At 45.7% G+C, this 17,777-nt stretch overlaps 1 protein-coding gene across 2 annotated transcripts in view; it reads right to left on the bottom strand.

Annotated features, from left to right (window-relative positions):
- Window positions 1-303: 303 nt before the first annotated feature.
- Window positions 304-17,777, bottom strand: part of LOC149331836 (galectin-6-like) — a 51,229-nt gene continuing 33,755 nt past the window's right edge. Inside the window, exons 2-12 of one of the 2 annotated variants that reach the window (XM_089556890.1) lie at window positions 14,773-14,861; window positions 13,868-13,888; window positions 13,556-13,763; window positions 12,097-12,225; window positions 9,945-10,033; window positions 6,913-7,234; window positions 5,496-5,573; window positions 4,590-4,661; window positions 3,690-3,778; window positions 2,732-2,918; window positions 304-2,023 (exon numbers count right to left, since the gene is read on the bottom strand). In XM_089556890.1, coding sequence (XP_089413016.1) covers window positions 1,883-2,023; window positions 2,732-2,918; window positions 3,690-3,778; window positions 4,590-4,661; window positions 5,496-5,573; window positions 6,913-7,234; window positions 9,945-10,033; window positions 12,097-12,225; window positions 13,556-13,763; window positions 13,868-13,888; window positions 14,773-14,861 — 1,425 coding nt within the window. In that variant the 3' untranslated portion in view covers window positions 304-1,882. The remainder of the gene's footprint in view (window positions 2,024-2,731; window positions 2,919-3,689; window positions 3,779-4,589; window positions 4,662-5,495; window positions 5,574-6,912; window positions 7,235-9,944; window positions 10,034-12,096; window positions 12,226-13,555; window positions 13,764-13,867; window positions 13,889-14,772; window positions 14,862-17,777) is intronic. The other variant, XM_089556891.1, reaches the window with a different exon arrangement.

Raw genomic sequence — 17,777 nt, 5'->3', positions numbered from 1 at the left:
TTCTTGTTTTCCATATCTCTTCTCTGGAATTATTATAGCTTTAATTCATTATATACTAATTAATATGTGCCAATGCCATGCTATCACTGCTGCCATCTTACTCTACATTTTACTTAGAGATTCCAGTACAGTGCTTGACTGTGGAACCTCTTTCTGCGCTTACTTAATAAGAATGTACTTATCTTGCGTCTCCAATAAACTTGAAACCAAAATTAACGAAATTTCAAAGTTGTCTCTTCACTCTACTGATAAGAACGTTTCGTATGTTTCGCTATTACACCACCGCGAAAATCAGAGAAACTGTTTTAACGACGAAAAAATAACTTTATTCATTTTCTTCGTGTATACATAAACCGGGCATCACCACATTTACATTAATCTCAATGGGCCGGGCATTTTAAGTACGCTTTTTTTATTGTCTTCATTACCGCGGTCCACTTTATTGCGATAAGCTCTAATGTCCGCACTCAAAACGAGTCACCGCGTTGCTTTAGTACAGGCACTTTTTATATATACGTACTCGTAGTAAATGCAGATTTCGCCTTCGGCTTCCGTGCCCACGATAAATTCCTACGTACGTTAACAACAGCGGGTGCTTGAAACAACGCATATCAAAACACTCAAAAGCGCACGTCCACTTAACACTTCGAGGTGCTGCAGCTTAAAAGGCTGCCTTCTAAAGCAACACTCAGGTTAAAAAGCGATAACGCAGCTCTTTTTATGAGATGGGCTGACAACGTTCCCGATATCTTTCTTTAAGAGCGAAACTCTGCACATGTTCTGAGGTCAGGATGCCTCAGTGCCTGGATATTCACCTTGACCCAACAATTAATGAAATACGGTTTAAGATATCGTAAAAAACTAGCACCCCGTACTGCAGAAGTACTCCCCCCTACTCCCACCCCATCCTTGTCTTGTGCTGCGTCCTCTATGTAGCAAAACTATTTAGCATTATTATCAGTGCAAACAATAATACATCAACGCGTGAGCGCGGATTAAACCATAATATGGCAGCGTCCGTATTGCGTATAATAGTATGCTCTCTTCACAATTAAGTTCCCGGAGATAACGACCAAAGCTAAAAGTAGCAGCTCAGACGTCTTTATTCATTGCTGAGGATGAGTAGATATTCGTTTTTTTTAAAGCCCAAACTGGGAATAATTCCACGCAAGAAAATTAAGAACACAGATTTTTTCAGCATGCGACCAGAGATCAAGGTTCTGTCTGAAACTGGTGCAGAACAATTCGTCACTAGACACATTCTTTCTTTTCTTTTTATTTACCCTGTCAGGTATAATGTTTACGAAAACGCATTTTGTGTCTAGCTGCATTAAGTCTAGGGCCAGGTAGTCGCAAAGATGCCATCAAGTTTATTTTTGCATATCGACAGCTGATGTGGAGCGTTCCCTTCTGCAAAATTTATTTCCGTAGGACAACAAACAGCATCCCACGTTCAGATACCAGTCATCAAAAGCCCCATGTTCTTAGCTCCAAGCTCATCTTCAGTATTGAATTTGCTCTTAGCTGCAGTTTCTAGTAAAAATCCACAGAACTGCTTTTGGATGGCGATGACGATGCTGCACACAGTTAGCGTTCTGCCGTATCGTCCACAATGGGCATTTTATTCCGCTGCACCCGATAAAGCCTATTTACTATTCACCGGACTTCTCAAACTGTGTCCGATTCCGCTTTCATGATCGCACATCACCGATGTACATGTTTTATACTCGACAGGCTTGAAAACATTTTTTTTTTCGAATATTCCCGCATCCCCAGCTGCTTAAAGACGTCTGTCTGCACCCCGAGCAGCTTACGTAACTACGCGCCACAGTGCAGTGTACAAAATGCGCAGCAGCAGCAACGGCAGCAACGGTGAATGATATCAGGCGAAGACGACGCGGTCGACGATGAGCGAGCCGTCGACGCACACGTAGTCGATGCGGGAGCAGTCGAGCCGGTGCGGGAAGTCGGCCAGGAAGCCGCCGTTGACCAGCACCCGGTACTTTTCCGGCTTGCAGTGAACCTGTGCACAAGAACACCACAAGAGCCAATCAACCACGTGTTTCCTTTCTGATGGTACACACTGCAACGAGCTTTGCCACCAGGCAAAGGACAAAGGACGGGATGAAAAGAAGGAAAGATAAAAAAGTCGCTAAAGCGATTTTCTCGGGATAAGTTTTGACCGTCTTGTGTTCTTTAGCGCCCATGGACATCCTCTGAGAGAGACGAAATGAGGCTAGATGGAACTCCATCTTCACGAACATTCTAGTCAAGAACCTTCTACGATCAAGAAGCTTCTACGGTCAAGAGGCTTTTACGGTCAAGAGGCTTTTACGGTCACGAAACTTCTACTGTCTCGAAACTTCTACTGTCTCGAAACTTCTACTGTCTCGAAACTTCTACTGTCTCGAAACTTCTACTGTCTCGAAACTTCTACTGTCTCGAAACTTCTACTGTCTCGAAACTTCTACGGTCTCGAAACTTCTACGGTCTCGAAACTTCTACGGTCTCGAAACTTCTACGGTCTCGAAACTTCTACGGTCTCGAAACTTCTACGGTCTCGAAACTTTTACGGTCTCGAAACTTCTACGGCCACGAAACTTGAGAGTAAGTTTCATGACCAGTAAAACCACCACAGGACCTTGCTTATACGCAATCAAGGTAGTTGTTTTTCCCGCTATCACGAATTTCCTCCCTTAGTAGGAAGAGAGCTGTGTGTCTCGTGCCGCACCTGTATTTCGAAGGGCGACCCCTCGGTGAAGGGGAACTTGTCTCCGGTGACCTGAATCTCGTCCTGCCACTGGTCCCGGTCGCGGGAGTTGAGCACCACGCTCCGTGGTTTGGTGTCGAAGCGTGGGTTCAGGTGCAGCCCCACGTCCGCGGTGTCGCCCACGTCGGTCTGCAGGTTCACGTAGAACCTGACAGTGGCAGTACATAGAAAAAAAGAGGCGGCAGAAGTGAGTAACAGGGGAGTTCAGAGACAGCCATTAGAGGCGCACGGGAGAACTGAATTTGATGTTTAAGACAGTTACATTTCTCGTTTTTACCGGAGATTACCCAATTTACATTTAGAGTTGAAGGTAGTCGCGTTAAATTACAACTGATTTCAAAATTAATTAAATCATTTTAAAAATGATTAATGCTGAGGTCATGTATTTCGCGGACTGTTATTTCAGGTCTAAACAAAAGAATGTGAAGGGCTGTCCCTGAATTACTCGAGTTCCTAAAGACAACTGATTAACTAATTTCATTAGGCTTATGTCACTAAAGTGAAATGTTCATTAGACCCCTGCAGAATAGTGTACTAGTACTAGTGTACTAGTATAGTGTACTAGTAGTAATGCAGTATAGTAATATCAGCTCTATACAGCTGGAGGCCAAATTCTGTGCTTGAAAACATTGTCTGTTTACTCGCCCCCCTAATTCCAATCGTCGTTTCGAATGCTTTCTCTGTAAATAACTGTCTTATACACAAATATAACACATGTCAGCAGTGTTTTTAAATCTGGATTTCGGGGATCATGACGTTAGGGAGCCTAACCAGCAATTGCACACACTGCGTCAAAAAGTCCTACAGTCCTCTATACTCCCGTGAGTAAAGTTGTCGTCATGCCACGCAGTGACGCAGATTGCCCGTATAGTTCAAATTATTTGCCGCATAACAATGAGACTGCTCCAAACGAGCATACCTGTTAGGTTTCGGTTCAACCACCCCGGTCACGATGACCAGCCGGCCAGGAGCCATCACCTCGGGGAGTCTCTGGCACACCGGCTTCTCCTGCAACACAGAGAGAAGTGTTAACAGTGGGCACAAGTCATCTGTCTCCCACCTGCATTACGCATAGGGCTGTCAACAGAAGGTATTATTCAGTTACACTTGCTTTGCTTTCAAGTAAGGACGCTGTATGTATTTTTAATAGGGTAGGCATCATTCCACAGAAGGGTACGCCGCCTAAACGCGGACGCACAGATCTCTACAGCACATCTGTCGTCATTTGTTCAGCTCGAAAAGAGCGCAAAAAGCCAGAGCTTTATTACTGCGAGAGCATTATATGGCTCGGTCGCGTCAGCAAAAAGTGTCCGCAATTTTGTCCACACGATTACGTCGTTCCTTGAAGACAAATGTGTGCAAGTGTGATTGTGACATATAGTGCGTGATAAGACGTTGCAGTGGGAAATATTTAGTTGATGAGGTGTAACGCGAAAAATACACTTAGACGTCGAAGTAGCCATGGACGTCGATATATTACATGGGCGTCAGAACAGCCACGGACGTCGATATAGCATGTGCACTTTTGCTTCGGCATTGCTCCCATGCGGGTCGTCACAGTGAGCTGTTTTTTTTTTCATTTCACCTAATGGCACTGAAGTAAATAGTGCTCAAGGTTACTTGACTATTTATAAGGGTAACCTCGCTGTCTGTACACACTCATTATTGCAAATCTTATTGTCACCTTCATTTCCTGCTCTGAAGGGAACCTAGAAGAACCGTCAAAGTGAATAAATCTGTGTTTCATTGAGACAGCCCCACTTATGCAGTTGTTTATTAGGTTCGAACAATTTGAATAAAGATTCAAGCTTGAACTTACCGGGCAGTCTAGCTGCATTTTGGGCTCGTAGTAGGTCATGGCCTCGGACATCAATTCCGGCACCACGTCACCCTGCGGGAGCCGATAAATATGCGTCGGATAAAATTTAAGACATAGGAGTGAAAATTTTTCCGTAATACTGACGAAGTTTTAAATTAAAGTTGTTTCGCCTCCGTTGTGATTTGTACCATTTCTCAAAAGCAAACACGGTTGGCAGGACCAGTTGAAGAAAAAGGGTTTGGCTATTTAATTCTATTGGTTGTTTGATACTTAACGAACGTTGTTAGGTGGAATCGACTAAGCAAGAAAAAATGAAGAAAGCCGCAGATTGCCACAACGTGCAACATGTATAGAGGCAATGTCAAGTACAGGAGAATAGTGTAACCACCAATTTTGATATAACTACATGACCGAAAACAAAGAACTCAAAACAACTCGGTACAAAACGACAACAAAATACACGTTGCGCATCTTTCATTCTGGGAAATTGTTTATCCCCTAAAAAATTTCTTTAGACAGTCCATAGACTGTCTATAGACTTGTCTATAACGTCTATAGACCGTCTCTAGACAAATACTAGAGAATAGTGTGTAGGGAACGCAGATCCTGCAGTCTGTAGACAACCTATAATTTTATGGCCATACACTTTTAATATACTTTTGTCTATAGACTGTGAATGGACCGAAGGGAATATCTATAGAAAGACAATAGGGTCTATAATATGTCTATAGACCTCTTCTATGAGGGTTCAGCCCTCAATCGGTATCACAGCGGAGAAAATAGCTTTCCGAGTCCGGAGTGAGTCAGAGCCCCGCACAAGGAATGCGGAGAGCACTGCTTATCTCACAAAAGACGCGGAAGTGGCAGGATTGGCCAATCAGATTATATTCCCCAGGCAGAGCTCACCACTTGCAAGACTTCCTTGGGCGGTTCCGGAGGCTGGTACAGCGACCAGTTGTCCGCCGCTTGCCGCAGAAGCTCAACCTGCGCGGAAAAGAAAAAAAATTCTAGGGCAGATTCCACTATCGTGTAAGACTGATGACACAGCGATGCTGTTTGAGTTTGGTTTGACTAAGTTTGCTATTGCGTTGGTTTTCTATGGCAGCCTTAACTACTTGATGCGAGCGATGGGAAAACTTTTATAAGAACGATTTTGCTGCGCATCTGAAGAATCGACCATTACATTCAGTGTTTCTACAGTAGTACCTTAAAGGGACACTGAGGAGAAATTGAAGTTGGCTTGTATCGACACAATACCAGCTGCTGATTACAAAAACGCCACTCATACTGACAACAAAGCTCTTGTAACGTAGAAAAGAGCAAGAACCAAGATACAGGTATCGCCGCCACAGGCCAAACTCACAAGTACAAGCGTGATGACGTCATAGGACAAAACACTGTTGCTAGAACCAATGGTTCTATCAACACTAGGACACGAGACTCCACGAATCACTGAGGCGCAGCCAATGCATGCGCAAATCTCCTTGATGGCGCCAGATGGCGCCACGTACCCGGCAGCTATAAAGTCACTTTAGGCAGCTACGCGCGGGCCTGCAGCATCGGGACCAATCAGCGCCTGCTCTTCGGCGGTAGGCGGGCTCCTGGTATTCCGCTAACGGTAACAAGGCACATGGTATGCTAAAGGTGTCTATTTTCGAGAACTTCGTTGACGACTTCGAGAGCGGGATCCATCTAACGCTGGCAAAACGTCGGTGCAAACGTAAACGAAGCGAAGGTAGCGACGGCCCCAAACGCCGATAGATGCCTTCAACGTGCGGCCGGCGGTAGCTTTCTTTTCGGCTGCTGCAAGGCCGCACTGCTGGCCACAGAAATCACGGAGTCTGCGTTACGTCATGTGCACGTCATGTTTCACGTCACTTAGTCCTGTGTCGTCATAAGAGAATCCCAAGTTTGAATCAAAGCGGCGGGAAAAAATTTTTCAACTTCGAATCCAAATTCGTTAGAAATAAATGCATATTTCGCTGCCGGCCAAGTGGCAACAAAGCCATGAAATGCCGAACTATCGGATTTTGCTTTAAAAAAAAATATTAATAGAGCTCTCCTCACTGTCCCTTTAAAACGTTCTACAGTCTTCTCGCAGTTAAAATTGGTGTACAAGAAAATCCTGAACTTGAGCTGCGTTCGCAGTAATGAGGTCGCCCACAGACGCCTGACGCCCCCTGTCGGAGCGGACGACAGCTAATACAATAGTTGTCGTACTGGGTGTGCATGTTCACCATTCGAATCCTGCGAAAGCAAGAACCCCCCGACATCTACAGGTCGGAGGTCAGCCGTGGAGAAAAAGGGGGTAGGGTGCACTCACGTCGTCCGACTCGATGCGTACGTCGTGGACGACCACGTCGCCTTCGACCACGAGGTACTTGACCTTCTTGATCACTATCCGGTGGCCGTAGTCGGCCACGTGGTTGCCGTCGATGCTGATGCGGAAGCCCCCTTCCAGCGCGTGGACGGTGAGCTCGAAGGCGCTGCCCGGGACGAGGGGGAAGGGGCCCTCGCGTTCCTCCTCGCCCCACGAACCCCCGCGCCGGGTGTTGCGCACCAGGACACCGTCTCCGAAGCGGGGGTTCAGGTGCAGCGCAAGGTCGTCCTCCGGGCCCAGACCCGTGGCGAGGTTCAGTACAAATCTGGTGCGCGGAAAAAGAAAACGAAAAAAGTGGCGTGAGTGATGACAGTGTACATAATAAAATAATGGATTTACAGCACTGCAGAAGCAAAGTGAAGGGGAGGTGACTGAACGAACGAAAAAATTTAAACCTCTTTAGAAGGGAGGTTAAGGGGTGCTGAATTTGTCTTAAGCAATAAAAGCAATAAACCTTTCCACAAGCCAGCTGAATGAATGAATGAATGAATGAATGAATGAATGAATGAATGAATGAATGAATGAATGAATGAATGAATGAATGAATGAATGAATTTCAACCTTTCTGCACGCAAATTAAAATTCCTGTTTTCTCGTGACTCGGTTGAGCTGAAGAAAGCGAAGCCAAAGAAAGCGGAAAGAAAGAAAGCGGAAAGAAAGAAAGAAAGAAAGAAAGAAAGAAAGAAAGAAAGAAAGAAAGAAAGAAAGAAAGAGAAGCGAAGCCAAAGAAAGCGGAAAGAAAGAAAGCGGAAAGAAAGAAAGAAAGAAAGAAAGAAAGAAAGAAAGAAAGAAAGAAAGAAAGAAAGAAAGAAAGAAAGAAAGAAAGAAAGAAAGAAAGAAAGAAAGAAAGAAAGAAAGAAAGAAAGAAAGCCAAAGAAGAAAGCGGAAGCCAACAGACGCCGAAACCGAGGAGCATAGGGGATGCCTTTTTTATATTTGTAGTTTTTCATCATTGAGTGAATAATAAAAGCAGAAGAAAAAAAACCACGTGCAGCCGGTGGGAACCGAACCCATGGCCTCCGAATTTCGCGTCCGGTGCTCTACCAACTGAACTACGGCGACGGCTGTCCAAACTTCTGCTTTCGGAGGTATTTTATATGAGTAGTGTAAATCTTGAGAGTGTTCACCAGCGCCACCCCCGTTCATACCGGTGGACGTAGTACGTCCTGTAAATCCGCAAGTGCCACCAAGCAACGTGGTCGAACGGGGAGGGCAGAAGCTGTGCGAGAACCCTCTTATGCTACCCAAGTTCGGAGCGAAAATGCGAAATTCGCTGGTCGTGGATTCGGATCCCACCGGCGGCATGGGGTTTTCATCTGCTTTTAATAATCTCCCATTGATTAAAAGCTACAAATTATAAAAATAAAAGACATCCTGTGTGCTCCTTGGTTTCGGTAAATGTCGGCTTCCGTCATGTATATGATAACGAGCACCTTTTTCCGTTCCATTGTCTGCTGAAAAGGTGAATATTAGAAATATTAAAACTTGATGAAGTTATGCTCAACTCTAATCCGCTCATAAAAACTCCAACTAGCCGACTAGGAGTCGCATCTGCATACTCCGGGAACATTCCGTGAATGACGCTGTTTTCTTAATGGGAGCGCAATATTTATAAACCTCGTGAGCGCCAAGTTGTATGGGTTCGCTGGCGTCACTACTCGGCGACTTTCTCCATTAGCACGCGCGACATACTACGGTGCTTCACATCTCATACAACTGGCGAAGCCCCACAAAACTTTACTCTTAAGGGCGTCCCCATTCAAACTGGCTCGCTCATGACCTTTATACATTCCTAATTCGGTAATCAGATAATAAAGAAATGCAAGCATACTCAGAAACTTCGTACATAACGCTGCCCTTTCTTGGTTTTAACGCAGAGCGTATGGCTTCATCTCGCTTCAAACCAAGGCAGCTGCGTCTTCAAAAGCACTGAAGCAAACGGCAACAACCATTTGCGTGCGTAGACCCGTCATAAAGAGTCTGGACTTCGGACTGCCTCAAGACACGCGAGGCGTACCGCCGAAACTGTGCCGACCAAAAGAAGCGGGCAATTTTACGGAGTACCTTTTGAAGCGAAGGATGCTCTTTAGCTTTCACAGAGGTGGCTTCTAAATATGTGCTTCACACTGTACTTGCGCGCGTCTGTTTGGCCGCTGTAAAGTTCATCCCAGACTACAGGGTAAAGGTCAAGAGCCTTCTTCTGGCTCAGTAATGGAGCGAAGCGGACATTAAGTTTTTCTCTTATGTTCTTTCTTTAGCATCAGGTTCATGTTTTAAAGTTTCGTGCCCACCCATTTTATGCAGTCTTCTGCCGCCAACCGTAAGATAACAAGGAAGTTTCGTTTTCCGGTTTTAGGACATGTCGGTGTTTTATCAAAGGAGCTTCCACGTGCGGCTAATTAAAAACTTTAATCTTCGTCACAATTTTTTTCTTTCATTTCTTGCGTTAAAACTTTCTCTGTCCCCTCATCCATCTTAGTCCGAACATGGATGGAGAGCAAAAGCATGCAATAGGCTTCCTTTTTTGCACACGCAACTTTTTTCGGTGGACTTTTCCCCAGGTTCGCTGAAGTGTTTGATTAAAGACGTTTCACGCAGGTATGAGCGTGACTGCTTACGCCGCGGTGGTTTCTAATCCCGGACGCAGTACCGTGCTTTGCGGCTTCAGTGACGACAGGTGTGTGGGCGAAGTGAACCTCTACGTGTGGCCTACTTTAAGTCTGCTTTACTGCGAATTAAACTCGTTTGATTTACTTTGAATTAAAAATAATTAGGGGAACTTTTTGGTCGTATGGCTATAGATGGAGGGACGCGTGGGTAAGTAAAGTAAACGCCCGAGTTTTCAAAGCACAGTCGCATGAAATGACGTAAAGGAAGTCTCAACGACGCAGCAGCGAAAGATGGGGTGTAATGACCGAACGTGATGACGTCAGCTAGACGCCGGGACACGCATGCGAGAAAGACGTCATACTCACTTCTCGGCCCACGGCGATACCTGCCCTCTAAGTGTGAAAAGGTCTCCAATCTTAGCCTGTTCTGGTATAAGGCAGCGTACGCACTTTGGCTGAAACAAAAATAAAAAAACAGACAAGGAGTGTAAGCGAGAACACATGACGTCATACATGCTGATGAAAGAGGCATTCACGCTTAACGCGCTTATTTTTACAGGGTATGGAAAGTCGTTATAAATAAAGTGTCCTGAATAAAAATTTCGAATCTCTTTCTGCATTTCATAGCAACCTTGGATAGCTTGAAAGTTCATGTGGACATGAGCGGGTGTTAAATGCACTTAACGCATCAACTCTGGTAACTTTTTTGTAAAGTCAATCTTAAATTTTTTTGCTTGAATATAAAGCCATCCTTCGGACATCTACCCTGTATATGTAGAGAACAGGCGCCCCTTTATTTTGGAGCATAATCTTTCTCTTCCTGACCAACAAGTCCATAATTATTGACTGAAGAGTCATTTAGTAACAACACTGTCGCTGTTTCCACAAAAAACGAACCATGCACCTGTATCGTGTCAATACAGCGCCAGGTTCGTGGCAGGGTCTCTGAACGTTTCTGAACATGGCGCCCTCTCGCGTCGTATACACCAACTAACCACGGTGGAGAACTTCTGCTAACGGCGCTCTCTACGTTTTCTTTCACCTGTCAGTAGCAGAGCTGGACAGTAGTGCACCAGGGGCAGGGGGCGCGATTGCGAATGTCCTGCAGAATGCGGCAGCTCTCATGGGGCGACGGTGAGACGGGGTCTCGCAGCAGGCCCATCTTGAGCAACTCACGGGCCTCAACCATGTTTCGGTAGACGCTCTCGCCCCTACGCGCAAGGCCAGAGCCGGGATTGCTTCCACTCTCCTCCTCATTCTTTCTCTATCTCTTTAAGAGCGGCACACTGATGACCGGCGTTAGCCCCGGTAGCAGACGCATGCAAGTACTACCACTACGATTGAGTGTAACTTTTATTTGCATAATGAACTTGGACCTCACGGTTGAGCGTAACTTTTTATCTTTGCAGTGAAATTCAGAGGAAAAAAAAAACTTGCGAATAAACAGGCTCAGCGCTGTTTGTCCCAGTGTCATTCACATCCACCATCACAGAGAGACAGACAGAGGGACAGGTAGCTTTGTGCCTGGTTGTCTTTTCACGTATGCATCTTTTTTAAAGCTAAATTTCGCAATGAATTTCCACGAACTTCTCATCCCTTAAACTCGTCTCGCCGAATATGCATAGCTATCGCTAAGTGCCAAAGTGTTGAAACTGCCTGTACATTGAGCAGTTCAGCATATCGGACAACATCTATCAGAAAGGACGGGATTTGCTTTCTTCCTCCAGGCGACGAGAGCATGTATTCTTCCCCGGTGCACTGCTGACGAGCATGAGTAGAGGTAAGAGCAGATTTTTCCAATAAGGACGACTTTACAAATCTCTCTGCTGCTTATGCTCGATCACTGCTTGAAGGCGCTTAGGAGACACATGGCGGCTCTTCGTGGATATTTGGTCAGCAACTAAGGACGTTTAGTGAAGAGCCACTCGGAAATAATTAACCGCAGATTAATGCGAGACGTTGGTCCTGGCGTGAACAGAATCTGGCAGATGATGGTAGTGACTGATTAAAATTATAATGTCGTAATGAAAGAACCACTCGTGCTTAGTCGACATCCACTCAGCTATGTGAGGGAGTGATGGGTTGCCATATGTAGGCATTTCTTTTTTTATTGCGGATGACATTAATTCTCACAATTATCTCACTTGGCACTCTTCGAGCACCTCTGTTACTACATTTAGCCTTGCGCAACCATAAGATGCAGCGTATGGTTTCAGGCAAATGGCTTTAGACGTGATCATTGATAAGATTGGTCGAAACGGTCAACGGTTTTTCAGACATGCCAGTTTATGAACCGAATGAATAGCGGTTCCATTTGTAGGCTTTCAAGTCTCTTGACTGAGGAATTCGTCAAGATAACGATATGTTAACTGATTACTATTTTCACTGTTAACCAGTCCGCTCCGAGATGCATAAAAACGATAACCACCCCGCTAAGACACGCTGACATTAATACACAGGTTCGGCACAGTGCACGTCAGGATCTCAGAAATGATCAATGACTGCGAAATGAACTCACCATCTCCGAAACAGGTATGTGCACAGAACGGAGGATGACGTCCCCGCATATTGAGAGGTGAGTGATATCGGCAAGAGCCAGTCCTTGTCGATAATCGAACGTCGCGAAAGGAAGCCCATTAACCGCCAGCTGCGTGAGAGGTGAGGGAGGGAAGAAAGATAACGCGAGTCATGAACATGGAGCAAGGAACTGCAGCGTTTGTGTATATTACTTGTAACACACGCTTTAGGGGTCTAACGTAGAGTTGCAGCTCTCTGGACTGCCGATAGTAAGAGCCATTACTATGATTTTTTTCGAGGCTTTTGTGAGCTGAGAAAGGCAATTTGCGCCCATCATGCTGTGTACGATAGGAATAGGCTTAGTACAGCTAAAATTAAGGGTCCTCACTGAAAACATTACGTCACTTGTGTCAGATCAGGTTAAGATGCCGGTGAAAATGCGTTCCGCAAGACAAATATGATGGCCGAGTAAAAGTTCTTGCAAGCACTCCTCACAAACTAATCATTTACAAATTGATCGCCCACATTATATGCGCTTAGAATTTGGAGACCAACTCGAGTCTCTACGTACGAGAAATATCCGAAGGCGCCTCGTCGCAAATTTTACCTTTCATCTGTGGGTCGGCGTGAAATTTGTTATGAGCTTATGATAATTGTGTACCTTAAGTAGATATTGAGTCATGGCGGTATGAAGCAACAATTCCTCTCTACAGCTGCCAATTATGCTGCAAGCAACACTCCGCGACACTTTTTGTAGTTCGGCGCACATGCAGCCCATTTTGCTCGAGCCCATGACAGGCAATTTGTATGGAGTTCACACTTAGATGTATCATAGATACACTGAGAGGATGCCAGAAGCTTTAAATTACACAGAGATGTCCCTTGTTTTCGGGGATAATCCCAGTGAGGTACTCTCGAGCAATTGACGGTTGGCGTTATTGAACAACTGTCAACATTGAAGACATGGACACAGCAACCGCAAGGAACAGGCACTTGAGCCCAACCAAGCCCAGCAGTATTGAACAAAAAATTTGATTAGAATATTGCAGGGTACTGTTATGGAAACATTGATGACAACAGTCCATTCTTCCGATGTGGATCAAAATCTTTTTTTTTATTTTTTTCATCGCTTGGATCGAGTAGCTGACTACCATAGTAAACCAATGGGGAACGTTTCTGACGAAAGCAAAAACGTTATTAGCAAAAAAATGTAAGCCTGTTGAGTGGGGAAACGCTTTCCCGTTGAATAATGGTTCAGTCCAGAATTTCTGGGTATGTAGCGGCTGTAACATGAAGCACTTGAGAATGAATGCATTTTTATTAATGCCGCTCCATATAGCCTGGAGCAGACCCTTGTTACTTTGCAGCAGGTAAGAAACCGAACTTGGTGTGCAACATTCAAGCCATAGTGACAGACATAACAACTCGGGTAGGGTGGAGGTGTACACGAGACTACTCACTTCATAGCTCTTGGTGGTGGCAGTGATGACGAGTAGAAAGGGTCGTCCTTTAGCGAAAGGCGATTGGCCCTCACGTTCCTCACTACCCCACGATTTGCCCTGGCGGCTGTTGCGGACAACAACCGGTCCCTCCGATTCAAAGCGCGGGTTAAAATGGAGGTGTATGGGATCTGCCTCCCCAGTTCCTCTCTGAAGGTTAACGGAAAACCTGAAACGGCGGTGCAAGAAAGATAAGGCGTCAGAGGTGGCGAAGAGAAAGGCGAAACGGAAAGAACGAAACGAAGACAGAAATGACTGGCTGGGTCTACTTACGCGACGGTCTCTTGTTTGGGACTGTCAGTCCGAACGCAGCATGCAACATGCAAACAACACACAGTGAACACACAAATCTGTGAAAAGTGCAACCCAACCCCAACGTGCAAAAAGGTCTGTGCTACAAGTTAAGAATCTAGAAGACGACTACAACACCACAAATATTGGACATTCACTAAGGATCTCTCACTAAGTAGTGAAATCCTGACGGAGCAAGAGCTGTCTGTATAGAGCTAAGAAATTTCATGCGAGAACCGTTTCCACGCAATGACAATCCATTCAGTACTACGCAAATTATCTTGCCGAACCAAATTCTGTTTAACTAAACTCAATGCTTAACATATAGAGAATAAGAGCTCAGCATTGCTTCCTAGTCATGATGATGAAAACTGCCTTCCCACTTTTGGATGGAACTCCTCTGTAGCAACAGGGTTTATTCTGACAAAGGTTTCTGTCGTTAGACAGGAACGCCTGTCTTCATCTGATAGCTGCGTATGGTAACAGTGATATTTCAGTTTCGGAGCAACGACTGGTTTTCGGAAACAAAAAAAAATGTTTATCGCATTTTCAGTAACAGCTCGGCTGTCTCTGCTGCAAAAGAAATTACTGCTGTGACGAAGCTAGGGGATCTTTTCCTACTGCCTTTACGTTTCTTGGAAATAAAATAAGTTTAGATAAACCATTAAAACTTGGTCTACAAGAACCACGAAGTGCATGCAGGGTTTGCAACATGACGAGCAGTAGATAACGCAACATAAGACCAACACATACTATATGTTACCCTCGTAAATGGAGGAGCATTCTTGTCACACGAGTGTTATTTAAACCATAAAATTTGTGAGCATGCATTTCCCAGCAAACGACAAACCGTACACAAACAATAGCAACTGCGGACAGCAACTTACCGTACGGATACCTCAGGTACCAATCCTTGTATGAAGAGCTGGGACCCAGCGGTAAGGCTGACGGGTAGAGGACAGGCATATGGAACCGGCTGCACACACAAAAAGAAAAGGTAATGGTCAATACGGACAGTCGCTGACAGCAACGACTTTTTTTATACATCTTGCGTTGCGTCATTAGTGCCACGCTTGGTCACCGCGTTATACAAATAATTTCAAACGGCGTTGTCAAGGCATACATGCAAATTTGCTTTTCGTTTTATACCCATCTGAGGTCTTGGGAAGGCGGCATACAAATAGTAGATACCTCAAGGTATGCGAAGGATATACATGGGAGAAGATATTGGGGAAACAAGGATAAATCATAAGATTAAATGCGATAAAACAAAATACTAGAGTGGAATTCCTTTCATTCTGAATCGTTTATTTCGAACTGCCGGTTTACTCGAAGCGATGCATCGGTTCCGTGAGAACAAACTGTATAAAATTGGCTCCCCTAACTCTAACTTCATGAAGTGCGGACAAATTTCAGTTCACTTCGAGTTAAAAATATAAAAACCCTACCACGCTTATTCACCTGCTCTATATGTTAGTCGCGCCAATTTAGTCGCCTGTTGGTGCGGGAATAAGTACACATTAAAAACCAGAGTGTCTTTTCACGTCAACATGGGCTACATATTGTCACAGAAGCAGGTAGGCAGGTTTGTATTTGGTACAACGTCCAAGCGCCAGCGGAAACGGCCCGGTCGGCTAACGGACTAGCGAGCGAGCTCACGGGCGAACAAGAGCGCGCGCCAGCCTCCTGAGCGCGACTACTAGGCGGCGCCAGTAATGTGTTGCGGCATTGCCCCTCCCAGTGGAAAAAGCATCGTCCCGATGCTGCGTGGCGAGGTCAAGCAGAACCGTAGGCTTGGCCTAGCGGGCGTGGAAGGGCTTCATCCGGACAACGTGTACGACTTCCGACTGTGTTTGCCGTCGGGACGTACGGACAGTTCCTTCGCGGAATCACTTCGTAGGTGAGGTCACTGAGTTTGCGCAGCACTTCGTACGGGCCGAAGTAGCGGCGCAGAAACGGCAGCAAAGGGCTTTCGAGGAGCTTCGCACACGCCTTCAAGCAACGCCCATACTTGGCCACTTCGACGAGGAGGCGGATACAGCATTGCATACCGACGCCAGTAATGCATTGCGGCAATATAATGCCTCAAGCCAGTGGCATATTCAGATAATAGAACAATGGTTTTTTTTTCCATCAGCACAACTTCCGTCAACCAACAATCCAAAGGGTGATTTCTATGGAGTATAGTTCTAGAAAGTGTTGACGTGCAAGAAATTTCTTGAGGCCCGATGATTCGAAGGCGCGGAAATGCACTTGTAAGCTACGCCTTTGCTACATTATCGCAAAAAAAAGGCAAGTTTTACCATCCGTAATAATGGTTTGTCTTGTGAGAATGTTGTTCCCGTTAAATAGTTGCCTCTTCTTGCGCGCAAACGCGTACGAAACACAGGCTGTTAAAAACCAGGTCTGAATTGTAAATAAATTTTTCATTAATTATGCCATAGACACTTTCTTTTTATACTGTCTTTTTTTGGGACAACCTTTTGCCAGCACATCAGTAATGAATTCGTCTAATTATTCCATTCCAATGTTAATACAGGAGACGGCATTTTTCGCTGGCTTGTCCTGACTTTATGCCATACTGCCCGGTGGTTACCAACTATCAAAAGGTCTGCTACGCACTCAACCACGGCAAAGTGAGGTTCGGAATAGTTCACTTTGCTTTTTTTTTTTTTAAGCCCTTTTACTCAGCATTGACGCGAGCGCCCACCTAGATCTCCCCGAGTGACCTACACGGTGTGCACACAAAGCAAATGAAGAAAAAAAACTGTAGTACTTGAAATCCAAAATTATTCGCAGACATTTCGTCGCTTCAACGCCAGAACCGACAGTAAAGAAAAAGTAGAATGTCTCTCTCCGACAGCGTGGTCAGAGCCACTGAAAAGATGATCCTACAAGACTGCGAAGTTTGGCTTGTTGGTTAGCGGTATTTTTTTTTTCATGCAGCACAGAGCATGGGGAAAGCAGTCAGCACAGGTTCACCAGGAGCTCTGGTTGCCTCTCTGTTATCCTTTTAATAAGGTGAAGCTCCACAACACCCGTCATGTCTGTTGTCCATCTCTGTGGTCGTCCTTGTTCATCGCTGTAGAGCTTTAGCTTTATTAAGAATGACCCGCCTAGCCCAACCACTGGTTCATCGCTATCCTCCTGTTTGCGTTGCTTCAGTAAATCTTTCCGGGCTCATGCACAGCTAGACCCCCCCAGAAATAATTGAAAGCTCCAGCTCCGGTGGTCTCATTTCTTTTCGTCGACACTGTATGTTCACCTTAGCGGCAAGAAAGGTTAAAAGACAGAAAGAAAACACGAAACTGTCCAGCAAAAGTGGCACTGAGCCCACAGGTCTACGTTGGCCCCACAGCTAACCGCGCAGTAGGCACGAATGCCAGAGGGAGCTATTAACGGCCGCCACCGGCAAGCCAGCAGCCCGTCTGATCCGTGGCTCCCAATAGGGCTCCGGGCTCCAACTTTCCTATGGCATCGAAGCTCGCACATCTGATAACACCGAGGGAAAACGCTTCTCGTGGGCCCCCTAGGAGCAACAAACAGGTCGCCAAGGACCAGCGGTGACCTGGCGGAATCTTCTTCGGGGATATCCCACGGCGTAGAAAGTTTGGAAGCTCTGCAGTTGGCTGGCGTTTCGGTGTCGGTACACAAGAAGAACACACACAGAACAGACAGGACAGGGGGTGAAAAAGATGGCTTGGCAGGTGCGAATCAAGCCGGGTTGCGCAGCGCGAGTTTCCCAGGCACATTCTGGGCCGGGCGCCCAAGGTTTTGGGTCCGGAGACGTAGAGGGCAAGGTGGCCCGTTACGCAAGCGGTGACTGTTATGTAGCCGTATGTCCCCTCCCCCCCCCCCTTCGCCCCCTTCCGTCTTCGTTTCTGAAGTCGTA

Source organism: Amblyomma mixtum, chromosome 8 (assembly GCF_055824585.1).
Source record: "Amblyomma mixtum isolate Tamu chromosome 8, ASM5582458v1, whole genome shotgun sequence".
Classification (NCBI taxonomy): domain Eukaryota; kingdom Metazoa; phylum Arthropoda; class Arachnida; order Ixodida; family Ixodidae; genus Amblyomma; species Amblyomma mixtum.
This window is presented reverse-complemented; position numbering and strand designations above follow the sequence as displayed.